At 40.6% G+C, this 26,313-nt stretch overlaps 2 protein-coding genes across 4 annotated transcripts; one reads left to right on the forward strand and one right to left on the reverse strand.

The window, feature by feature from the left end:
- Positions 1-16,649: 16,649 nt before the first annotated feature.
- LOC110164641 (YTH domain-containing family protein 1) lies at positions 16,650-22,339 on the reverse strand. 3 transcript variants are annotated; one of them, XM_055166041.1, is made up of 6 exons: positions 21,857-22,339; positions 21,193-21,220; positions 20,654-20,736; positions 18,948-20,564; positions 18,807-18,851; positions 16,650-18,706 (listed from the first exon to the last, which is right to left on the reverse strand). In XM_055166041.1, exons 1-6 carry the CDS (start codon positions 21,881-21,883, stop codon positions 18,680-18,682), a joined length of 1,827 nt encoding a protein of 608 aa, XP_055022016.1. In that variant the 5' UTR covers positions 21,884-22,339; the 3' UTR covers positions 16,650-18,679. The 3 variants fall into 3 exon arrangements, with proteins under 3 accessions (XP_055022016.1, XP_055022014.1, XP_055022015.1); XM_055166039.1 differs by having other exon boundaries at positions 18,939-20,564; positions 21,857-22,337; XM_055166040.1 differs by having other exon boundaries at positions 18,939-20,564; positions 21,193-21,217; positions 21,857-22,334.
- birc7 (baculoviral IAP repeat containing 7) lies at positions 22,009-26,238 on the forward strand. Its single transcript, XM_055165903.1, has 8 exons — positions 22,009-22,116; positions 23,015-23,636; positions 23,978-24,077; positions 24,208-24,289; positions 24,364-24,406; positions 24,742-24,951; positions 25,031-25,096; positions 26,039-26,238. Exons 1-8 carry the CDS (start codon positions 22,009-22,011, stop codon positions 26,236-26,238), a joined length of 1,431 nt encoding a protein of 476 aa, XP_055021878.1.
- The last annotated feature ends 75 nt before the right edge of the window (positions 26,239-26,313 follow it).

Raw genomic sequence — 26,313 nt, forward strand, 5'->3', positions numbered from 1 at the left:
TGACTACTAAACCCATTAACTTATTATATTACAACAAAAAACTACATTTTACTACTACATTAATACAACTGTATTAAATCTGTATTAAGTATTCTTGGCCTCTAGAATGTTGTGTTGTCATCTGAAACTCAACAGACTATTATTATTTTGTGTTTCCTGATACACAGTTTTGGTTAGTAGTAAGTAGTACATTTTGATGAAAATTAGTTTATACATTTGACAACAACAACGCCTTGCTTTGTGGATATTGCGTTAGTTTCAGTACATAGCCACAGCTCTAGTTAATTGTGCATGAGTTTCAGAGCTCCCGGTCGGCTCACGCACGCAACCCACTTCTAACCATCTCATCAGTAACATCTCTCCGCGCTACAAAACTAAAGAGCAGATAGGAGGAATCTGAGGGAATTTTCAATGTCTTTCTCTCTCTGCCTGTGGTGAACACTGTGCTCGGATCGGGGGGAGATGGGGCACCGGTTGCTAGGAGACAGGGTTGTGGTTGCCTTAGTAACCTCAAGTAGAACAGCCAGTCAGAATAAAGCTTACAGGCGGGTGGGCGGTGCGTGCATGGGACGAGTGGAGGCTCATGCCAGCACACAGACAAACAGGAAAAGAGAGGGAGCTGTAGAGGCATGTATAGGAAGTAGGAAGTAAAGAGAGGAGATGAGGAAAGTAGGTCATTGAGTTCATACGCAACACGGGAATAGCAGACTCAAATTAGAATACAAACTTATCTTAAATTATGATCTTCTTTTGATTAATATAGTTATTAATGTGTGTAAAAATGATAACGTTGTTTGAATGAGCTGCGTTGAGTCGTCTCTGCAGCCCGGGCCTTTTTATATCTGTCTAATGATGCTTGTAAAGGTGCATGATGTAGCTTTTCACGACTGACCTGGTTCTTGCTTGTCTCCATGCGGTGTCTATAATGTTTCACAGTATAGCATTAAATTTGTATATTTTGCATTTATTCAACTTCACATGTTTTTATTATCCAAAAAATACTGTTGTGGTGTCATCCTGCTTGTCTCCATAGAGATAAATATGTTTTATGTCATATTGTGGAACATTCTAGGCAAAGCAATAATATCTCCATGGAGACAAGCAGATAGTTAACCCTCCACCAGCAAAAGTTACATAGTGTACCTTTAATTTAGACTGATTTTAATGCGTAAGACTCAATTAATTTCACTGAATCAAATCACAATTTCACTTTTTACATACATCCCAAAGGCGATTTCTTATTATAGGCACATCTTACGAATTAAAAATACCAGTCAGCATGAACTCTCACTCTCCATCTTAAAACTCTGCACCAAATGTATCTTTCTCACCACAGAGACTGCTGTGGGAGCCTCTCTAATCGCAATCTGAGACAAATATTTAATGACACACACTCAGCCTTCATTCTGGTTAATTGCAGTTTGTGATAACCCAGTGATAATGATGATCGGCTGGGAAAACGTGTGACTGTTGGGATTTCACACTGGCGGTGACGCTCGTGTCTATTGGGGTGACATTTAGTCGCTCTCAAAATGTCTGATATGAGATCGGAAACATGGGCCAGTGGAAATGTCAAGAGTCAAGTGGCATCAACACATGTGAGGGTCATTGAAAAGGCCAGGAGGTAAATGATGTGCCACTTAAGTATAGGTTTAGTCAAATCTGTGAAGCACCTTGTGAGCTAATCCCTGTGAGAGGTGCTCTACAAATAAATTAAGTTTTGGGAGAAATCTGGACCAGAAAAGGCGTCTTCAAGTTTATGCTATTCTCAGTTTCCCAATCATTACACAAGATTGACAGTATCTGTAATGCTTTAAGTGACAAGCAGACTGTAAAATGTTGTGAGTATATGAGCTGTTTGGACTATTTTTATGCATTTTTTGAATTTCCTTTAATAATCCTGAAACACTTGCTTTAGGATGAATGTGTGTGCCACTTTTCTCACTTAATTTAATAAATTTAACCAATAACACTGAAAGGTGAACACTGAAACACACACTAGTTTCAGTTACCTCTTCAAGACAACTTATAAAGATATGGTGTTTATAAAGATATGGTGTAAGATTTGCAAGACAAAAATGGAAATTGTTTGCCTGGTAAATCCAGATTGATCTTTCTGCACTTTTGATGGATGGCAGTCTGGTCACGACGCCCTCGTGTCTTGAGTCAGAACCAAACATGATCGTGCAATTGGAATTGTTTTTCTTTTTTTAGTGACGCATATGAAACGATGGAGCTCATTGGTCATCCGTCATTTTCAAATGAAATCATGTTTCTCGTGCAGAAATCTGTGATGTGCGCTTTGAATGCATTGAAGGTGGAAAGGCACTATATAAATATGTGGCCATTTACCATGTTTTCGATTATTGTTTGTTTTTCTTTTCTTTTTTCCTCATAAGCATAAGCAGCCATATTTGTTTTGTTACAGATGGACCATGCATGCCCCTGATTGGCTAATCCACCTGACAGCCACACCCATCTGAACTCAGGCTGATTCAGTGAGTATTGAAGAAGTATTGTATTGTAGTGTAGTGTATTCTGGATTCCATGCAAGGAAATTTTGAGCTCCAAAAAAAATAATATTTTACAGTACATTTCCAGTCCTGAGTCCATTATGAAAATAAACCTTGTCATTGCAGAATGACTTTGAGTAGTATGTGCTATTCAGAATGAGTAAAACTGTTCACAAACCCCAATGAACTATTACACTAGCAAAAGTGACAGGGCTGACAGGTGCTCCTCAGAGCCTGCTCCTCCTGCTTTTTGCTTATCTGGACAGTGTTCAGGAAGTGGTCAGTTCTCCAGGTCACTGCTGCCTGCCGTCTGATACTTTATCAGTTATTGGTCTCACACTTTATCATGTGGCTTGAAGATTGTAGTGTTCAAATCTACAAAAGTTTGAAAGTGTCCGACTTTATTGCCAACACGATCGAAAATGATTTGAGCTGTGGGTGAAGTGGAAACAAGGACAGACCCATGTGAGGTGCCACTGAGAAAAAGACCCCTAATGACAGTAAGTGCAGTTTCCTTCACTTTGAACACAAAGTCAGCTCTTCAGGTACAACATTGTTTTTAGGTTTTGAGACAGTTTGTCAGCTTTATGTCACATACTCAACACACTGCAATATTTGTTACCAGCAGTATGAGGATGGATTTCTTTCTGAAACAATAATTTGTAGATTCATTGCTATTGTCTGAGAATGTAAAACTTTAAGAATATTAAAATAAGTTTTTATCCATTTTATTTTTTCTATTTGACACTCATCCAACCAGCAAGGTTCCACACAGAACCTCTAACATTAGAATTCTGTCTCTAATGAAATAAAAAGAAAACAAAATAAGATGTGAAATTTGCATCATACAGAAAAGCATCTGAATGTTACTGATTGCTGTAATGTTCAGAGAACATGGAAAATGTGATTCTTTGGATTCTTCGTAGATTGAGGAAGCTTGTGCTACTAAGTTTTGTCTCTCTGTACACTTCTAGTAAGAATTCCACATAAGTTGAGACCCCTGTTGCCTGGACTGGACAGTGGGATTAGGGTTTGACGCCTTGGAAAAGGAAAGCTGTGAAGGGGCTGAGCTTGGGGTGAGGGTTGACCTTGACAGGGGATAATTGTAGTTGCATGAATATGAGGTGCTTGGTTCACTGTGCTGCATTAGACCTGTTCCCAGCAAAGGTTGGACTCTAGCAAAGCTGCTATTTATCACCAGTCATGACTTCATAGATGGAGTTTCTAGATGCGGACGTGATTCAATTTGGGTAAAGCGAATGAGATGAAAACCTGCACCTCTCTCAACAGACAAAGGTGGCTTACCCTCTCCCATGGCTGCCGAGTCCTGCCTTATGTAGAGGGCTTCAAGCGCCTCGGGGTCTTCACCAGTGAATGAAGAACGTCCATGAAGAAAACAGAAGATTTGGTGCAGAGTCTGTTATAATGTGGCCATTGTACTGATCAGCTGTGATGCAGGATATAAACCAATGGACACAGCTCTCAGTTTACCTGTTATTCCTGCTATGTTTCTGTACTGACCTATGGTCATGAGCTTTGAGTCATGACCAAAACAACACTAGTCTGTGTAGAAGTGGCTGGACGCATTCAGTCACTCAAGAGAAGTTCAGAGTGGAGCCACTGCTCCGCCACATCAACAGGAGACAGCAGCCGGGGATGACAATGAGTGACAATTAGTTCTGTGTGTGTTTGTGGAAAGAGTAATACTATATATATATATATATATATATATATATATATTTATATTTTTGGGTTGTTGCATGTCTAATGCAACTATAAGAATAGGCAGTGAGTGTATTTCTGTGTGTGTTATGTGTATGTTGTTGTTTGCTACTGTTACCTTGCCATTACTTATTTAATAGACAATACTAGTGAAGTTCCAAATGATAAATCCAAAATAGACAGATATAATTATACATTTAAGCATATTTTCCGACATATTTACTACAAAATTCTTCACAAATTGAAACTAAGAAATAGGACATAGTCATTTATGTAAGGCGGCATGAGAAAATGACAAGATTTTTTTGTCCATCTTGCGACATGTCCATTCACACGGCCCGCTCCCTCAGTCACACCTCTCTCCTGTCACTCACACAAAGCATGCTGGAAGCTTGGTTTCCAGGGCGACCGTGAGCCACCTTTCCTTGACAACGGTTCAGGATGCAGAGAAGACATTAGCTTGCACCTCAGGTGTGGCAATACCGCTGCCTATAGCTCAGCCTTGTGCAGAACAAAGCAAGTGAGGAGGCAGCGGAGATGCTTGTTATAAGGGAATGGAGAACAACCAGTAATGAGAAAAAAACTGCGAAATACAACAATCTGACCAGCGAATGTATGTATATTGCCTATACATTATTCTTTCATAGCATATAATTTGGCTTCATTTCATTATTATATTATTGATAAGTGAACATGGTAGCATTAGCAACCTCTTGTCTTATATCCATGCCTCTAACAGTGGCTCGTTCAAAATCATTACTGACTACAACATAGCTAAAGACCAAAGGATAGTACAAATGGTGCCAATGTTCCTGTTTTTGGCTTTGCAGTTCTGCTTCTGCCCAGCCCAGTCCCGTAGTGAACCTCTGGGACTTCTACAGCCGCTCTCTGGGTATCTCTTCTCAGTGATAAATGAAGTAAGCCTCCTCTCTCCGCTGGTGTGAATTGAAATTTCACACAAACACACACACACACACACACTCTCTCCAAAGACCCTCACACACTGTCCTAAATATGCAATAACACACTCCTCCAGCCCCTCAAGGCTCCCAAATAAATCTTCAAAGAAACTCTTGATCTGCCTAACGCATTTTACAGCGCTCAGACAGAGAGACAGAGAGGGAGAGCTGCACATAGGAGCACATCAATGCACCGTTACTATATGATTTTGGTGTAGGAGCCTTCCCCAAATGCATTTTAATAGAAAAAATAGATATTGCTATTTGCCGACTGTTAGTGAATAAAGTTAAGTATAAAGTAAGACAATAAATTAGACTTACAGTATCAATGGACCAGAAAGTTAGCACATTCCTGTTGTTTAAAGCTTTATGTGAATGTGAAAAATGCTGTGAGGACATGAGGGATGAGGGTGAACTGGTCCACTGCGGGGTACAACATGAGTACACAGCTCTTGTCAACTGATGGTCCTTGGAAAAAAATATGCAATGTCAGTCAACAGTTTCATCAGTTACTTAAAACAGCTTGCAATGATTTGACACGTGTGAGCACAGTTCACTGGCCCAAACTCATCTGGGCACTGAAGCAATATTGTATGCCACTTTCTCTGAATGCTGTCTTTTTGTCACTTATCTACAGATGTGCAGTGCATAGAGGTCTGCATTACTATGCTAACCAAAATAACATAACATAATCAGAACAGGTACCAAATTTCCAAGACAATACATTGGCTGCATATCATATACAGCATTGTTTCCCAAAGACAGGGTTGTGACCCTCACGTGGGTCACAAGAGATTTTTTGGGGGGGGTCGCCTTGTCATGATCTACATGTAGATCTGCAATATGCAGTTCTGACACTGATCTGCTGCTGCGCTCTCCTCCTACACCCCGAACTGGAACATGCTACAAAAACGCAGATAAGCCCACCTATCGCATTAGAAATGTTGAAATGTTAAGACATGCTTTGTATAATTTCTAATCTTTTTTAGTATTTTATTGACTATTTTGTTCCAACTGCTGAACTGCTGGTTCAGTTGAATGTTGAAAAGAAGAAGAAATGGGCTACATTTAATGTCCAAATAGGTGACTTGGATCCTTTTATTGCTGGTTCAATTACTGTTTTTCATTGTTTAAAACTTGAGTAATACTAATTGTTCAGAGAGACACGATCACTCAGTCAACAATAAAATATCCTCATTAATGTTCAATAATGGTCAAATCCACCTGTATTTTGTGATTTATAAATAATGTCTATTGACTTGGGTCGCACAGGTTTGTGACTTTTGAAATATGGGTCCCCAGAAAAAAAGAGAAACACTGGAAACACTGATATACAGGTCCTGATCTTGAGGTCAACATTACATACATTACAAATATTTCCATGAAACAAGACTTGTCCTCTGTCCAATGACAATTACTTTTTCTAAGGTTGTGCTTTAAACATGATGCTGTTTTCCATACTCAGAAGACTTCTGGAGACAAGGTCAACTAGTGTTAAAACCATTTGGACATTGTGCACTTTAAATAATTGACCACAGTGCCTCCAGTGTTACAACCATAACAGAAACTAAAGTTTAAAACTGTACTTGCTGCGTACTTAGACACATTCATTTGACACATGACACACTTGACTTTCATTTAAAAAAATCCTTGATATATCTAGACATCTTCTCTTATTATCTTAAGACTGATTGAACACTGATAAGATTATTTGAACTGGCCTGCAGAATGTGTTCAATAACCTTACACAGCTCGGTGGGTCATGTGAACTAACACAGAGTAGATACAAGACTTTATCTACTGTGTGCTAGTCCTAAAAGGAGGAGGGAGTGCTGAAGGAGAGTCTGTGCATAGAGAATTGAGTGCAGTCAGTAGTGTTTCCCTTCGGCCGACGCATTAACAAGCCTATAATGGAGCCTCTTAAAAAGCTGACTAGGATCTCCTCCAAAACTAACTGATTTAGAGTGGCCCCAGTCCCCCTGAGCAGTGGCCAAGTTACCCCCCTCTGTCCCTGTCCCGGTGGTAGGCAGGCGCTACTCTCACACACACATTGTATTTGTCTACTGAACCACACGCAATAGCAGTTTATAACACAATAAAACACCATGAGGAGGCTTTAATTGGTTATAATGGACAAGGGAATGATGTTGATGATTTAGCACCTACTTTTAAGACTTTTTTAAGAGTGCATAAAAAGAGATGAGTAAAATAAAACAGAATTGCGCAATTATAACTGTGAATTCAGATATGCCATCAATAAGTAATGTATGTACTGTATATAGTTTGTCCTTTTGATTTCAGTAGGTTGCCAGTGTTATTTCTATATTATAAAGTATTATGTTACACTCTTAACTCTAAACATTTCTCAATCCTTATTCCGAAAGAGGGAGCTGTTTACATGTTGATAACATGAAGGTATTTTTTTCCTTTTAAATTTGATGCAACATATATGTTTAATTAGATTTTTTTCTTTTGTTTCCAGAGAACATTTTGGATAGCTAAAGTATTTTTGATCTGAATAGCTTCAAGTGTTGGAGTTAAATTTTTAGTTTAATTTTTGACAATTTATTCATAAATCATATGAAAACATAATTTCTTCTTGGCTGTTATTGTTGCTTTTAATATTTCTGCTCATAAAAACCCTCAAATATTTACGTATGTGTGAGAAAACATACTGCTGGTTACACTTTACCGAATGAATAGCTTGACGAGATATGGAGATGCGCATTTGAATACACACAGCTTGAAAATGTAATAATACAAAACAGGACGTGGTGTTACAGGTAGGTCAAACGCAATCTCACCCGTGTTTAAATAAAATGAGTGCAACATTGGCCAGCTAACCCTTGAATTGATGTAGATTATCGGCCCATCGCAGTGGCGCCTGAAGTTGATCTGATTTGACAGGCCTGAACAATGAAAAAAACCCAGCTTCACCTCCTTATCACTCATCACAGTTTGAATCTCAGCGTTTTATTGACTACATCAAACAAATAAGAAACGCTACTATTTCTGCAGCACCCAGAATAACCTAAATATTACTCTTGTATCTGCTTTGGCCTTTATCACCTTTACATGAACAGAGCAGGGCCTTGCGTGTAGGTACATAATTGGCACTTTACTGTCATATCAGATTGAAATCAGTTTGGAGCAGGGTTGAACAATGGGACGGGACAAAAGCGTGGCCCTGCACTCTTCTAGACTCACCCTGATAACTGCGGCACCAAACAGTCAATAAAACCAATCATCTCTAATCTCCGTATGGGACGCCTAGAACACTTACTGCACACGCTTCACCAGGACCACTGTACCAGGCACGAGCAGGAAACAGAGCGGGAATTGAAAAGTAGGTAGGCAAAGCTAAAATTCACAATAGAGAAGAAATTAAAAAATGAATGGTGGTAATTGGCAAAGAGCATACACTGCAAATATTATCATAACATCTGCAGACCACTAATTATCCTGTCTTATCCTTATGTGTTTGTCTTTTTTTCAGTTTATCCTATTATTATTTTTTCCATTTGTTTATACCATTATTATACTTTATTTTTCATAAATCAGGTAATGTTGTAGGAGTTGGGAATCTCTGTATGTTTGTTTTGTAATGTAAACCTGCAAGTTTTGTATTCTGTCCATTGTATTGTCTATTACTAATGTTTTCTGTTTTTTTGGACCCCCTCGAAAACGAGATGGCACATCGCAAGGGGCATTCCAATATAATAAAATTTTAAAAAGTAGTTTTGACATCTACCAACATACTTTACAGCATAATCTTGTCACATAAATTACTATTAAATGTTTTCCAAAATTGTCTAGCCATATTAATGTTGCTTTGATTATTAAATTCCATGTATATCTTTATTTGTATTGCAGTAAAAATATTAAAAATGCCATTGAAATAAATACAAATATAATTGGTTTTATTTTAAGCATGTTCCAAAATTGTTGCTGAAGTGAATGCAAACATTTTCAGACAATTAATACACTTGACGAAGCGTGTATTTCAAGACCATAACTGTATGTAGTATTATTTAGAGTGCAAGGGGCAAGGGCGGCACGCTTTTGGATCGGATTAGTAGGAGCTGTCAGAACAGCTCAAGCTCAAAACAGTGGTAGATGTATATGTTGTAGTATAGCAGTTGCAGTAGTGTATTTCACGTCAACCTTATTAGAGATGGAAAGATGATCAAAATATTTATGTAATCGTGAATGATGGTGTGCACAATCTGAATACTGAGTACATCGTTTATAATAAGAAAATGTTGTAAAAACAGCTTGTTAAAAATAAAAATGGAAAGAATGTAAGCATCCAAATAAGAGCATAAAAATAAGAGAAAAAGTGCTGATATACTGTAGTCCTTTCACATCTGTATTATATTTAAACTTAAATTAATAAATTTAAAGACACATTTCGGTTGCATTGACATAATATTGTCTGAACAGTGTTATCGGGACACTCAAGAAAATATTAAGATGTTCATTTTGGCTGTATCGCTCACTCCCACACCTTATACTTAAGTAATGGTGGAAGTAACAGATCATCTGCAGTAAATCTTCCACCTTCACCCATGCACTTAAAATTATGTATATTTTTGTAATAATCTGTCCATATTAAATTGTCTCTTTCTCTTCTCAATATCTGCTGTCCTGCTTGAATACAGCTGTATGCAAAATCCTTCTGATGCTCCAACGCCCAAACCTCTCGACTGGGGCCTCGTCAATCTGTGCAGCACTGTGGGGGAGGGGAGGTCATCGGGGTGAGCCTATATATTTTATACCATCAAATCATCTCCAGTATTCTCCAGTGAAAACATGTCTTAAGGCAAAAACTGGGCTGCTATGGTACTCTGCCATTGTTTGTATGTGTCATTGTACATTTTCACACTGTATTGTATTTTTAGGTCTGCTGTTACTACATCTTCCACCCTCTCCGCGTCTCTCTTGACTAATGATGTTACAGAGGTGTGGGTTAATTGCAGGGTTAACGGATGGCGTCAAGGAGCAGTGTGCCGTGAATTTGAGACTAAAGACACATTTTAGTCACAGTGCATGAATAAGTACAAGTTGCTTTAATTTATAAGGGGGTGTTTTTATGTGTAAAAGGAGGTAGCAAGAAAAAGTCAATTCAGGATTTGTGTTACAGTAATACCAGTATTACTTTTGGATTAGAAAAAGAAGAAGATGAAGAAAAAAAACAAACATATATTGTATATGAATAATGTCACTCACCAAAAGACCTATACCAAAAGATCTATACTGAGATAGTTGTGGTTTTAATGGAAAGAACATAGAGGTTTTTGCTTCACATTTTATTACAAAATTGGTGCCTCTGAAGGTCTATGCTCTCTGAATACTTTTTTCAGTTTTGCATAAATTACTATTATATGATGATATATCTTGTTATTAATAGTGTTTCTTACTAGTATTGCTGTATTACAGTGCAGAGAAATATGACCTAGTGGCTGTATTCTTGTATCTGTGTCCACAAACAAATCAATGCAAACAGCTTGTGACATTTATCAGATAAGAGTGAAGGAGCGGCGTATTAGCACTGATGCATACTCCGCCGGTCAAGTGGATCAGCATTATTGATACAAACTCCTCTGAGGACAAGGCATTCAAATAGGAAATATGTTTTATCAGCTATGTACTGGGAAGGAAACAGGGCTTCCTCCACAAGTGACAGAATGCCTTTTGACTTTACAAATAGTTCTGCTGCATTTGACTGCATTTAGATAAATGACATTACAGTCATTTTAGATTTCATTTATAGTTCTGAATGCATGCAAGCTCACAACTTCATTTGTAATAAATTATTCAAATGTAATAATTAGAAAGAAGCCTTTATTGCATTTTAATGACATTTATATGTTTATTTATCTAATAGATTGATTATTAATTGAAATGGCTTGTAGAATATCTCTAAATTGTATATAATTAGTTTATTTGGTCACTTGATAATTTTTTTATTTTAATATTCCATTTACAACAGATCTGATGTAAAATGTTGGCTATTCATTAAATAAAAAAAAAATAAATAAAAAAATTACAACTTGTTTCCATGCTTAGTATGGAAAGAAATGTTTTATATATATATATATATATATATATATATATATATATATATATATATATATATATATATATATATATATATATATATATATATATATATATATATATATATCATAAATAAAAAATAAATACATAAATATAGGCCTAATGTAAGAAAAAAAAAGCCCCCCTGAAGACTATGCTATAGAATAAGGATAATCTGTACTAAACCTAAATAGGCTGTAAATCACAGCACTGGCCTACATCAATAGCTTGGTGCTTCCATAAGAAATGAATAGGCCCAGTAGGCCTATGTTGTGATGTTTGGGAAACCTGCCCTGTGCACTCTCTCTTTGGGTTATCTGACTATACGATGCTAGGTGCAGAGGGAGCTGGGCTAGGCTTATTCTTGGGCTATATGTGGCTATACCATATTAGCATTTCTCCAGAGAGGGGCCCCTTGCATTCAGATCAGCGGCCAGCTCCCTGATCGCGGAGGACAGCTTACTAGGCCCCTTGAATTGTTCCGCTCTAACAATGGCTTCCTTTGTCAATGTGTTTCTCTTTCTCTACACTGACAATACAGGAGGGTACTTCTGGCTCTCTGCACTTAAGACATGTTTGCAAAATTACATCACTTCATAAGGCTCTTCAGACAAGTACCAGTGCCATAGTTTCAAAGTAGCTGGGATTTTAATCCGGTTTTTGCGCAGTGATTTGGCATAGGTTTGAAAAAAAGAGAGGAAAAAACACTGGCCCCTTTCTGTTTATGAAGCACATGAAATACACTAAAAGGAAATAGTAGCAACCACTCTTCACCTGCCATATAAACCCCAGCTACTCTGACGTGCTTGTGGCGCGTATGACTCCGCGTCGACCTTTCTTCTCTTCTTGGCGCGTCCAGGCCGTGAGCAGAAGCCCAGCTGTGCACTGCGCACACACAAACAGCCATAATTTTCATTTTTCTTGAGAGCCTCAACACCCCAACTTCAAGATTATTATTATTATTATTATTATTATTATTATTATTATTATTATTATTATTAGTAGTAGTAGTAGTAGTAGTAGTAGTAGTAGTAGTAGTAGTATTATCATTTGAATACTGAGAGCTGCAGCTTTATGATGTAGCTGCTGTTAGCCTATAGAATGTTATTGGCTGTAATCAGGCAAATTTGATTGCTACAGTCAGATGAACATGGATGGAGTAGTATGGACTGTATTAGCCTACTGTACTACCTATTCAAAGAACTTATAGGAATCACGCATATTTACGTGTCCACACAGCGCTAAAACGCACTGCACATTAGAAAACCCATAGCTCCAGGGGCCACAGCGCGCACCACTGGGGCCGATTCTGCTCCATCTTTTGTTGGCGGCTATTGTGGGGGCTGCGTGTTGGGATTGGGGGTGTAATGAGGAGGCTGCGACCCCCCGATGGGGGTGCATTTGCTGTCCAAAGACCGTTAGACAGCGGCTGAATGAATGGGGCCTGGATGTCATTGTAATGCACATGGACAACTCCCCCTTCATTGAGCCTCAGAAGCGGAGGCCGCTGCTCGGCGCTGGCCGGCAGCAGAAAAGCGAGAGCAGTTCTCAGTGGGCAGCGGGCTTTGGGTGCAGGACTGTATTTGCTGCACACAACACGAGGCCGGAAAGCCACAAAACGGAATGGACCTGATGGATCAAACAAGCGCTGTACTGTGGATAGACGCACCTATCGCATCAAAGACGGGACAAAGGATTTACTCGTAGGTTGGACTCATTTAAACAGGCCAATGAACGACGCACACCTCCGCGGCAGGTGGCCTCACTACTGTAGCTTTATTAGCCACTTCACTCCGTACTTAGCATTGGAAATCCGCGCATTAGCTCTGACTTATTGATGACAGGACTAATGCAGGTTTTGAAATGTAGATTGGTGACATTAGACAATTGAAGCAGTTAATAAGTGCGTTGGATAAGATAAAGAGCGCATTTGCGATTCTAAAGGCTACGTTAGAAGAGCGGGGACCAGCGTATCCTCTTGAACAGCGCACCCCCTTTGTCCACCCAACAGTGGGAGGCAGCGAGCAAAAAACGCTTCCGGGACACAAGCCCTTATTTGCAAATATTGTATTAAAACATTGTACACATGTAAAGGTAGTAAGGAAGACTCACAATCTAAGACAACAGCACGCTGTAGTGCATGTACTGAGCACAACTGCAAATGGGCCATCAAAGTCAACACGCAAAGTTTAAATATAAAGAAAACTCCATTCAGACAATTTGAATATTTGGCTATTCTAAATGTTGAACAAGCGTACCGTATCCTTACGCACACGCTTTGTTGTTTGATGAGTTTATGTGCCCCAGTTGAATCCTAGGCCTCATCACCAGGCGTTAGGGTGAATACGTGAGCTTTATCTTTCGAGTAAAACACACTGAATGTGACATAATGCTGGTGATCACAAAGTGTTAAAAGTGCGAGAGGAGAGACTTGTGCCTTTCTGTAATAGCTGCGTAGAATCAGGTGCACCAAAGGGCCCCCCCTTAACAGGGTTGTTCCTCGAGTACCCTTGTGCATCCTATAGCCTCCATGTTTTGGTAAACGCTATCCACTACAGCTCTTTATCAACAGTGTGTCTGCGTGTGCGCCTGACGCGCTGCAGAAAGTCAGTCAGTCGGTTTCAAGGACATTCAGGGCTGATGAGGATTTAGTTTTAATGGGGGTAGGAAAAGAGGGGGGCTTGGGCCCTGGGCCATGACGTCACGATACGTCCATGTAATCCTCTTGCGTCGAAGCCCAATCAGCGGAGACTCGGAATTGTCGGGATGGGAAGAGAGGGCGCTCTAATCCTGGAGACAGTGGATCACAGCCGAGAGAAAGAGCGCGCGAGGGCACGCGGCCAGCGCACCGGATTGAGCCTCAAATGGGCCAGATTAAAACGCAAAGCAATGGAACAAGTGATTCGGGAACCGGGACTTTACTGAAAAGTGAAGAGGATTTTTGTTCCACTTCTTATAGCCTCTACGGTAGAGACACGTAGGGAAGTGATAGAGAGCCCAGTGGCCAATAGAAGAATCAGATGTTGCCTTATGTAAAGCCACAGTTTGTGTATCTTCTCAGATGCACGAGAGAGAGGAGGGCGTTGATCATCTCCGGAGGAGCTGTAGCCAAGCCAATGGACCATACAACACGGAGTGGATGTACCTTGCCTGCTCTTCGGCTTTGTTGGTTTAGGAGGCTTTAGCAAACTCTGCTGATGGTTGTTCTTGCATTGCTGTAATTTATGGCGAAACAAGAAGCTTTAAATGCTTAAATGCTGTCGAAGTGTCCTTTATAGGCTTTGTTAGAATGAGAGATAATTTGGCATGCTTTGTCCATTATTCAGCCGAGCTGTGCATTTGCTGGTGTTGTACGCAGAGCTGTGGCGCAGTCATATCAATATCTTTGCATAGAGGTGCAGAGTGTGCCCGCGCGTAATAGTGCTGCTGCAGGCGATAAATCTGCTTCCAATCGGAGTGTTTGCGTGTGCGTGAAGAGTGCTGGAAATCCGCTTTAGGTCTCTGTATTTGTGTTGCATGCACGCAAATGAGGTTGTAGTTAAAAGCCTTTGCGCGATGTGCTCCATGGAAGATGTATGTGCGTAAGTCACGCGAGGTTAAAGGCTCTGTATCCGCAAGCGAGGTGACAGGGCGCCTTTTGGATGGGTTGTCACTCTGCGTGTTCACAGCGGACCTTGATTTAATGTCCATACAATTAAGGCACGCGGTGAATGCCAAGAGAGGAATCTACATGCTTCGCACTGTATACGCACAAATGTAAAAACTGAACGTAGTGTCCTTATTTTTAGGGGAGCAGAGGGCTGGTGGTCCTGGAAACACATTACGCGTGTTTTTGCACAAACGCACGGGTTTATGTGTCATGTCAAATGTGTAAATGCTTCCGTTAGTGCTTCTGTTTTCGTCTGGTCTTGTGCTTATTGCTTTGACAGCCCACTGGACTTTTAACAGATCGGACATGGGCCTTTAGGCCTTTTGAGGACAGAGTTAGTCTGCCTGTCAACTTGTGTCTTACAATTCAAGGGCTTCATGTTGATGTAAGGCATAGTGATGACTAGAATGTTAAATGAATCATTGTATGTAAACTTATATTACAATGCCAAATGCGGTTTGTTTGAGAAAAATATATGTCCTTTGCTGAACAAAGGCTCGTAATTCTGAGCACTTTAAATCTGACCTTCCCAAAACAAATTACTAAAGCTCAGGTGTTTTACTCCATAATGTGATCAACCGCATATATGGCCCCAAATACTTCAAAACTGGCGTAAGCCTCTCATAGAAGGCGTTAATAGTTAATAGTGCCCCCTACTGGATGGGAAAAGGATAACTTGGCGCTTTGCCAAATGTAACGTTATTAAAACTCGAAAGCATCATAGTGTACAATTCTTTTACTGATCAGTGTGCTCAGCCTGTAATAGTTTAGTATTCATTTTTACATAAGGAATTCCTGGATAGGCTTAGATAGGCGTTTATGGCATGTATGGCTTCCATTTTAGGTAATCAAAAAGATGCATTATTAAAAGGTCTTGCAAAAATGTTTCAGGCTTTACATAGAATGGTGTTTGCACTCATGCACCCTGAGATTAAGCATTGCATTCAGTACTAACATTTTTAATGTTTTTTTTTCTTTTTTTTTTTCTTTTTTTTTAGATCTATCCTTATTACAAAGTATAGATCGAAATGTCAATAGGCTAAAATAGCAACCTGATTTAAACATGTTTAATCAAAATACATATTGTAGTCAAATCTACTGAGGTTAGAAAAGAGGGTTCTGTCTGTACATGTAAGATTGTGATATACTCTGTAACAATGTGATCAAATAAAGTGTTTCTATTTCAAATGGTCTTTATTTTGTTATGCATTTTGTGAAAACAACAGCATTTTTTCACCACAAAATTACCCCCATTCAAGTGCATTAAAATAGGGTTTCCTTTTGTGGAAAAAAGTTTAGGAAATATATTTGTATATAAAATTGGAGGAGAAATGTTCTGCTGATTGGGTTCCTAGATCAGCACCCTGGAGAGCTCCGTATGTATAAAGACTGAGCAATAATATTGTGAGGAAGTGGGTCTCTTTAGCCAGCCCAGCAGAAGACTATAAATTCTCCTTCATCCTTGATAGAGTAAGACAACGGAAGGAACTAACTCAACACTGTAATCCCTTCAGTGACATTTAAGCCCTGGGACTGCCCCGTGGAGCTCACTTTAAGGTCATTGTAGCTTTAAACCCACTAACACAATTCACAACATCAAGACAAGGTAATTGCTGAATGGACAGTTTATTAAGGCTTGATTTCCTCTAGAAAGAAAAACCAAGATAGATCTTTTTGAACAGGTTATTATGCCCACTACAACTGTGGTCTATAAGATAATCAATGTTTATTTAATATTTCATGTCCTTCTTGTAGTGTAGATACATAGACTTTTATGGCTAAATCTTTTACATCATGTCTCTGTTACATCATACATCTTCAGACATTTTCTCTTCTCACAGTGCCATTGTAGAGCCCTTCCCATGCACTCAAAACCAGCTTTCCTGAGGGCAACACTGATGTCTTCGGTCCCGCCTTTCACCTTGTCAAAACGCAAAGGGCATATTGCTTGGCTCAAACCTAACCTAGCTACTGATTATTAGTGCAGGGAAGAAGAAAAAAACACAAAACAGGTGTGTTAAAAGAATTCACTAAACTACAAATGATATACTGGCCTGGTGAAATGCTGCTTCACACGTGGGTCATATGAAGAGTTTACTTCATGGTCTGGGAACTGCAGGGCACAAATGTGGTTTTGACATGGCAAGTTGTGCTACTGGTAGCCTACTTTATCTACAGAAGTACCACTGTGTTTTTCAAAAAGAAAATGATGCATAATACATAAACAAATAAAGACATTTCAGAACACTATGCAATCACTATTCGCAGCATTCTTAGTATAATGGAATATTTGCCATCAGTAAAATACTGAATTATTGAATAGAACCAATAAGTGACTTGTCTTCCTCTCGATTGCAAGCATAACATTACTGTGTCCTCATTGTCAAGATGCACATGGATCATTTAGAATTATTCTTATTACTGGATTGCAGCTTGACATTAAACCACAGACATTTGACATTTTTTAAAAGTATTTTTTGTTAATAATGGTTTCGGCTAAGCAATATCCAAGAAACACACAGAAACCACTTTTCATTCTTATTTTTTCTTACTTGATAGTAAATCAGTTACATTAATTTTAGGTTATACATTTTTAGGCTTTCTCCATGAATATATATACTCCTACATTAAAGCTTAGCATTATGACCAACATGATAGATTCATCAAAACCAAATCTAGGTGGGGAGGGGCAAGAACAAAGGATTAAGACAGAATGATGGTGAATGAACAAATATATGAACCCTCCCCCCTTTTGTGAAACAAAACACCATAGCAACAATTCATTTAACGCAGCAGTAATATCATTACATAATTCTGATATTAAAACAATTTAAAATGGCGAGTGAAAGATCTCTCTGACTGGGTTATGTAAAGAAGCCGAACCTCCCAATGAAACACACAAGTATCTAAAAGACAATTAACAGAAAGCAACGCCATGGGGTGCCAAAGATGTCAAAAGTACAATTTCTGATTTGAATGAGTTCTGGTTGTGGAGGACACATCAGTTATTACTTTCCCAGAGGCCTTTGCTTTTCCTCCTTTGAAATGTCTCAAGTCCTGTGTGACTTCACACTATCCCTGATTTCTCCAGCAATGTCACTGTTAAAGCAGTTCTTTTGAAGAGTCACCAATAATTAGAAAAAAAATTAAGGCTCCAGAAAACAGGTTTCTGAAATGAAAATTGTCAGTAGTAAGCCAAAAAATATAGATTCTGTTGATCTGAATGAAAAATAGATAAACCCTTGAAGTTTTAATATCACGCAGTTCCAAGTCTGACATTGCCTTTGGGATCCGCTAACCCTGTTGGCACAGATAAATTCTGAAGCATGGCAATGGTGCCCCCATGTGGATAAAAGGGGCAGGACACATCCGTTCCTGATTGTATTGAACTATAAAGTGGCAGATATTTTCCGTGGTGCAGTCAAACCCTGATTTGATTGACTTAGAAGGATGAGCAGGGGAGATAGGACCAGTCCATGAGAGAAGACGACAAGATGGTAAAAACAGGAGGAAAACTAAAAAAATGTGTGGTGGTGACCAAGTAACACATAAAATTTTGTTTTCCCTGCACAAGAAATGGATAGCAAATGGGGCAAAGAAGCACAAATTTCAACATTGGCAGAGATTTGCCAGGATAAAATGGAAAAAAAATGAAGGGCTTTGTTGCATTTTCATCTTCAATCTCTTAAATCAAAAGTTCTAGTGTAACTGCTGATCAAGCCAAGGATAAATGTTTTCTATTGTTTATTCCGGTTTTGGCGTTCCTGTTGGAAACAAAAGATAAGCATTTAAAGACATTTTAGAGGGGCAAACTTCATGTAAATACTAAAGAGCATTAACTGCATTTTAGATAAAATATCTTACCTGATCCAATCGAGAGCGGTTCTGTATTTGAGGCGGTTCAAAAGTCTGTCACCAGAAGTAAAGAGAAAATACATTTAGTTTCTCTGGGCATTGGACAATCATTTGTTATTAAAACTGAGTAAAGTGGCGTACCTTGCGCACCTCTTCCTCCTCCTCCTGCCTCTTCTCATAGTGGGAGAAGTCATCAAAGATGGAGGTGGTGTGTTTGTACTGCGCAATGATCTTCAGCACCTGCTTGGCCTTCTCCAGAGGAACCTCCTGAGTGTCGCGGGAGTTTGTCACCGGTTTGTTGTCGTTGTTTTCCAGACGGATGTGGCGCAGTTGGCTGTTAGGCACATCTTTAACAAACAACCAGTCCACATCAAACTTGCCCTTCCACTTGTCCTGTGCCCATACGCCAGCGCTGGTGCCATAGTCCACTGGTGAGCGCATTTCTGCTACACCACAAAAATGGCCGCTGCCGTTCACGCTGAACAACAGATAGACGGGACCTTTTCCATTCATGGCTCTGAATGCTGCGTCCAAGCGCTTGTTTCCGTGCTCTGTGCTACACCATATGGAGTACTTGATGGACCGATGGATATCGTCCTCAGAGTAGCTCTTAATAATGAAAACACGGCCATTCTTCAGATTCCACTCAAAGTCCTTGGGGTTGTAACTATGAGAGGCACGCAGTTTCTCCAATACTGGATGGGACTCTCCACCAGGTCCCTGGCTCACTAAATTCTGTGGGCCACCATTTCCTCCTACTATTCCCATAACACTGCCATCCTGGCTAGGACTGCCCTGCCCGTAGCCCTGGTTCCGGTTGCGTGGAGCGACCCAACGGGTTTGGGGCTGTGGAGGCTGGGTGTGGTTCTGATAGGGCTGTGGTGGGGGTTGGTGGTGGGGCTGGGGCTGTAAGGCCATTGGCTGCATCTGGGGCTGTACCAGAGACTGAGGAGGGGGCTGCAGTGGACCCTGTTGCATGGGGGGCTGAGGTGGGAGACCATGGGGCAGGCCGAGGGGCTGCTGCTGCAATGGAGCTGTGGCTACTTTAGTCACAGGACCCTTGTCCCAGGTTCCTATGTTCATGTTGTGTTTGATGGGAGGGGGAGGAAGAGCGCCCCCCGGATTGGACATCCCTGATTTCACTTTTGACTTAAGCTGCTGGGGTTTGGCCGGCTTACTGGCGATGGCAGCCCAGGAGGTTGGTTTGGGTGGTGGCATGCCGATGGGTGTGGCTCCGTTCCCGGTGGCTGCTACAGCTGGTCCCCCAATCACAGAGCCCACTGCCTTCACCCCTGAGCCCTGACCTGTGACGTCTCCTCCGATCTTCAGCCCCACCATACCCTGCTCCAGACTGTTCATGCCAGGGGCCTTGTTGAGGGTGTCACTATGAAAGCCTGTCTGCCCATCAGGCACCAGGGTGCCCCCTAGTGAACTAGGGGGGTAACTGTAGCTGCCACCATATGTTGAACTTTGAGTCTGCTGGCCCTGGGAACCACTAGTGCCCCAAGCAGAGAATGCAGGGTTTTCAGGAAAAAAGTTAAACCTATGGGGGTAGATGCTGCTGCCCAAGCCCCCCGGCTGCCCAAACATGGTGTCCGGCATAAAGTGATGGTCTCCATTACTCAGTGGTCCATAGGGGGTGAGATAGGGAATTGGAGGGTCCCCACCTGTAGACCAAGGTGCTTCACTGAGAGGGTAAGGAAATCCAATAGACGGAGCATAGTAACTGGACAGGTAAGGGTCTGTGATGGACTGGTAGCTGTTGTTCTGGATGGCAAAAGGGCAGATGGAAAATAATCAAATTGTGAGTATTTAAAACAGTTCTACATGTTCATATTGAAAAAAGGGGTCTTTACCTGAGTTGATTGCCCAGGTGTAAGGTATGGCTCAAAATCGTTGTCGTGGACAGTCTCCTTCTGATGCAGTGAACCATTTTGCACTGAAAAGGCACAATACAATAAAATAATTAAAAAGTCATAAAACATATTTGAACAAATGTTCCTGCAATGCAATCCTACAGTCCTGTCAGGAAGTCTTATCATCATAACAAAAAGGAAAACAGTATGTGCACCAAGTTTGCATATTATGGTAAATGCTGTAAAACAAACAAAAGTATTTCCAGTGGAAGAGTTTGACTATTTGTTCTTCTGGTGAGAGTGGAAAATAATAGCCAAATTTGACATTAAATCTGGCCTAAGGGCTCTGCCAAGATATCAAAATACTTGTCATTCTTAATCTTGTCACACAGTATCAATACTGTACACTGCTGTAATACTGAGAAGGGAGATAGTGCTCAAAACGAAGTTGTGGCAGCCCTACACCTGAGTGATATAATCACAAAATAAATTATGCAATCATGTACAATAGAACAAGGATGACCCCAGCTTAAACTCACCTTTAGATGCTTGCCCCTTTGATCTCTGCTTCCAGGTGGATCATGCAAAAAAAGAGACAGAATATTACAACGTTTTTTTTGTTTTTTTTTTAAAAGTTCACAATACTCTCCTATGATGACTAGTTACTTGAAGGACAGTCTAAAGAGACATCCAAAGGAAAGATCTTTTAAAATAATAGTAGTATGAATGCCCTAAAGTACAAATCATCGCGTAGTGAATCAGACCTTTGATGAAATTGCAACAAACACGTCATTGTTGACTATTAAACAAGTTAAAAACACACTGTGACCGATGACATTAATTTACAATTACTATATATAACTGAAAAGCACAGATTTCTTTCCACAACTATACATTGCCTCGTACTTTAGTATTAGGGCAACGTTGAGACAAGAGTTTTTTTTACAGTTTCGATATGGCAAAAATTTTGCCATCTTTTAATTTTATCTTTTTATATCTTTTGACAGTAATACCTACAAATTCTGCTATGTAATCGTATAAGATCTGTCATATAACAACGATTTCTTGTCAGATAAACCGGGCAGTGTTAGTGGCTAGTTAGCACTTCCGAGGAATAGCTGTAGCCCTGTAAATGTTAGCACAGTTAGCTCCGAGCTAATAGATTTGAGGCTCATGCGAGGCAGGCTACATCATCCTTCCTACCTGAGGGTCAATGCTCGTGGTAGACATAATTCATTAAGCAAGTCCTTGGATTCTCACAGAGTCCGGGCTTGTGACTGTATTTCCAGCCCCGTGATAGGAAAGAAACTTCACAGCACAGTTGCAGTTAGCACTCAGGGCTAATGTGGCTAGTTATGCCGCTAAGCGTAAAGGCTCGTAGTCGTAGCGCAGGCTCAGCTGTGTATTTTCCGATGAATCCAACTTCTTCACTTCAAGTCTTTCGCTTCGTATCAGGAGATCAGGCGAGTCTCTGTGAAGGAGCTCAAGTTCAGCTTATAAATGGCCGTATGGACCTGTTGTGTCTCCTATCTTTGGGCCCCTCTGGTCGCCTGATACTTGTCTTTTTTATTCCTCAGAGCCCTCCTCAGTTGCGTTAAAGCCCCGTGCACTTCCCCAATGGCCGCTCCATCCGGGCTTTGAGACACCGCTGTAGTTTGGGCCGATCACCGCAGGGTGGCAAAGGGTGACGCTCCGCTGCTCTTACACCAGCTGCAGTGGAGTCGGGAAGTACAGTGAGTCTTTCAATGGTTAGTGTGAACATGGGCCAAATCAAGATGAGATACTTTGAAAAGCGCCAGTGTGCACTCTACACACTGGACTACCACAATACTAATGTCATATATGTTTTATTATTACCATATTTATTACTAATACAAATTGCAACTAAGTGAACGCACTCGACTTAACTTGATCATAAAGTTTTTTTTGTTTTTTTTTTCCCCCCCAGTAGACCATGCAGTTGTCCTCTTCCACCACTAGATGGGAGCATTAGCCTATGAGCTCAGACCTCTCTTAGTTCTGCTGGTTTCACCTATTTCATATTCTCTTTCATATGACAGTAAAATCTTTTTTATTTATGGAATTTCATATTCATTTAGTTTGATAATTTATTAAATCACATTTTAGCTCTTTGCTCTTTAAAAAATGTTATTTTATTAAATTTCTGCTATCTCGTTTCTGAATCTCGAGTCCCCAGAGATCATGAAAGCAACATAACATTCAAACAGATTTACCTGGGCTATTTTGAAGCCGAGATTTCCCAGGGGGTGGAGCCACATGTTTGGCTGTCATTCATGTAAAAGATCAATAGGCCTGACCTTCTGGCATGTAGGGGCTGTTCTGGAAGGTAGTGTCCTGTAGGTTACTGTCCAAGCCCCACACTATCTCCGTGGATGTGATGTGCTGCACTCAACTTCAGTGAGGTCTCCACTATGGACCGCAAAACGGATGACTGGCAGAGGAAAAGGAACAGAACACCCTATTCCCAGTATTATGGATGACAGAGTGACTATGTTGCATTTACTGGAGGAGCCTCAGATGAGACGGGAAAGAAACAGACTTCAGACTTTTCAGAATTGGCCATTAGAAGCCCCGGTTAGATCTACAGACCTAGCCAAGGCGGGGTTTTTCTATCTAGGTCCTGGAGATAAAGTTCAGTGCTTTTGTTGTGGAGGTGTTTTGAGATGTTGGGTGCATGGGGACAGTCCTGTAACAGAGCACAAAAGACACTTCCCCACCTGCAATTTCATTTTGGGGCGAACTGTGGGGAATATTCCACTGCAGGATGGTTCATCAGACTCGGTGGATGGGCAGCTCTTGAGTCAGCTCCAAAGGATGACCATGGACGACCAGGGCACCACGGGTCAGGCTGTGTACCCTGAGATGGAGGAGGAGGACACCCGGCTAACCACCTTCCATAACTGGCCTACAGAGGCATCGGTACAGCCAGATGTTCTTGCAAGAGCTGGATTTTTCTACACAGGTTAAATGTTTAGATCTCATAGAAGTGATTTTGAAACATTTCATCAGTACACTGACATTTACTTTGAACAGAAATAGAAAGTAGTTGTAAGTAGTAATAGAAAGTAATAATCTGTTTCAAAATATATGTGTAAAATGTTTGCCCCTCTCCTGGTTGTTGCCAGAGAGAACTGTCTTTGTCAGTGAGTTCATGCTTTGTTCTGCTGAGTCATGAGGTCACTGGCAGAATGACCCAGACACAGCTGCTAGAGTAGTGCATTCATGTCACAGGAAAACAAGAACTAAAACTACATAAAATTGCGTATACTGTAACTGTTAAATATTTTGTCTGTGTTTTACCAGGGCATGGGGACAATGTCAAGTGTTTTTTCTGTGATGGAGGCCTGAGAAACTGGGAACCAGGTGATGACCCCTGGCAGGAACACGCCAAGTGGTTCCCAAGGCAAGACTGACATTTGGTCAAAAAAGCTTGAAATCAGCTGTGCTAGTGCCCTGCTTTAGAACTCGAAAATGTCACCATTCTATTTAAAAAATAAATAAATAATAAAATAATAAGTATAATCTTTTCCCAGATGTGAGTTTTTGATCCAGTCCAGAGGGCAGGGCTATATCAGTAATATTCAGGATGCCCATTTTCATCTTGGGGAAACTGTGGTGAGTCTTGTGGATTTTTATCAATAGCTATCTGTTTGCTGGTTGTTAAGTGCATCTTTTCTTCTTTTTGTCAGAGTGGATCACAAAATACTGCTCGAGATCCTGGCTCCAGAAATGGTATTTAGCATTTTAAAAAAGCTTTATAACTGTATAATTTTGATTAGCAAACTTCAGAAATGAAAAACTGCAGAGAAAAGAAATTAAGAGATCTGTCAACATGATGAAGCTTCTTGATTCTAATATGAATGTGCTAGTTGCACCCAGGCTAATAGCTGAATCTCATAGTAATTAGGGACCTCTAGTCAAATAATTATTCTGTTAATTAATCCTCATGGGCACTCATTGGCACACTATACTATGTTAACACAGTGTAATGCCATTTTATCTAAAATAAATACAATTTAGAGAGGATATCTGTATATCTGAATGACTTTCTGTATTTGTTCCCCTAGATGTGGTCGGTGGAATGGGAATGTCCTCGATTATGCTCTCTCCTGTGGTACAGACAGTTCTTCAGATGGGCTTTGAGGCTAACCTTGTGGAAAGCCTGGTTAAAACCAAGTACCTCCTGACTGGACACTTCTATACTTCTGTATCTGATTTAGTCACTGATGTGCTACAGGCAGAGGAAGAGGACAGACAGAGGGCACCCACCAGCAGAGGTAAAACTATAATTGTTCACTCTGTACAGGGAGTATTACCCTTATTCACGCTAATTGTCAAATACATCTTAATTTTTAGAGCCAGAGGTGAGACAGGGGACTAGCTGCGGAAATACAAGATCCCAAACTGCTCTTAAAGAGAAAGGTAAACGAACATTATTATAAACACGCTACTTGCACCATCATTTATTAGGATGACATTACATTCACTGCATTCATCACGTTTCTTCTCTTTGTTGAATAATATGCATTATTAATATAAAAGTAAGTCTTTATTTATATAGTACTTTTCACAGACATTTTTTGTCCCCAAAGATGCTTTACAGAACATTATTCAGCATTATTCATTCAGCATTATTCAATCACTTTATACCTGGTGATGGTAAGCTACTATTGTAGCCACAGCTGCCCTGGGGCAGACTGACAGAAGCGCTGTCAGAGACTGTAGGGATAGACTGATGGAAGCGAAGCTGCCAGTTTGTGTCATGGGCCTCTCCAACCACCACTAATCACCCACACAAACACCATTCATACACAAAGGCAAGGTGGGTGAAGTGTCTTGCCCAAGGACACCATGACAGTATGCGCTGGTCACAGCTAGGGTCAGACTTCAGGGTTGGTGGGTGCTCTAATCAGTGAATCAGGGCATTCCAAATTGCTCATCACACAGGCTTGTTGAATATGAAGGTATTGTGTTTATTTAACCTTTCACTAAAGAGGACTATGCCACAGCACTGGTTATGGCAAAGATATTTATTAGTGGTATGATACATGGGGTGGCTGGATAGAAACTCAGGATGGGGGCTCTGTCTTAGGCGGTCAGCCCAGCCAATTCAGGACCCCCCACTTTGTAGATGTTAAGGTCTTGAAGCTGAAATATGAACAAGAGACAGGGGTGGGTGAGAGAGGTCGAGAGAGCGGAGACAGGCAGTGTTGATGATATAAGGCTTATGGGTAATTAGAGGTGTGGTTGAGGTGAGCTGTGGTTTGAGAAGGCGGTTGATGTGTGGTCCCAGTAGGATGGTCTCAGTGAAATGTGGACCCTTGACTTAACGAAATAATTATTTTGTGATTGGTTCCTCTACAGTGAAGGACCCCAGCCCTGAGGAGCTCCTGAAGCAGCTGCAGGAGGAGCGAACCTGTAAAGTGTGCATGGACAAACTGGTGTCCATTGTATTCATCCCGTGTGGTCACCTGGTGGTGTGTGGAGACTGTGCTGCCAGCCTGCGCCACTGCCCCATCTGCAGAGCTGTCATCAGGGGCAGTGTGCGTGCATTTATGTCCTGAAGGGTCAGGCTAGTCCTTATAGTGGTGTTCAATGAGTGCTGGATTTATATTTCCTTCTGTCACACTTTTAAAATA

The sequence above is a fragment of the Boleophthalmus pectinirostris genome, unplaced genomic scaffold, assembly GCF_026225935.1.
Source record: "Boleophthalmus pectinirostris isolate CB_2022bp ecotype Guang Dong unplaced genomic scaffold, ASM2622593v1 HiC_scaffold_8, whole genome shotgun sequence".
Classification (NCBI taxonomy): domain Eukaryota; kingdom Metazoa; phylum Chordata; class Actinopteri; order Gobiiformes; family Gobiidae; genus Boleophthalmus; species Boleophthalmus pectinirostris.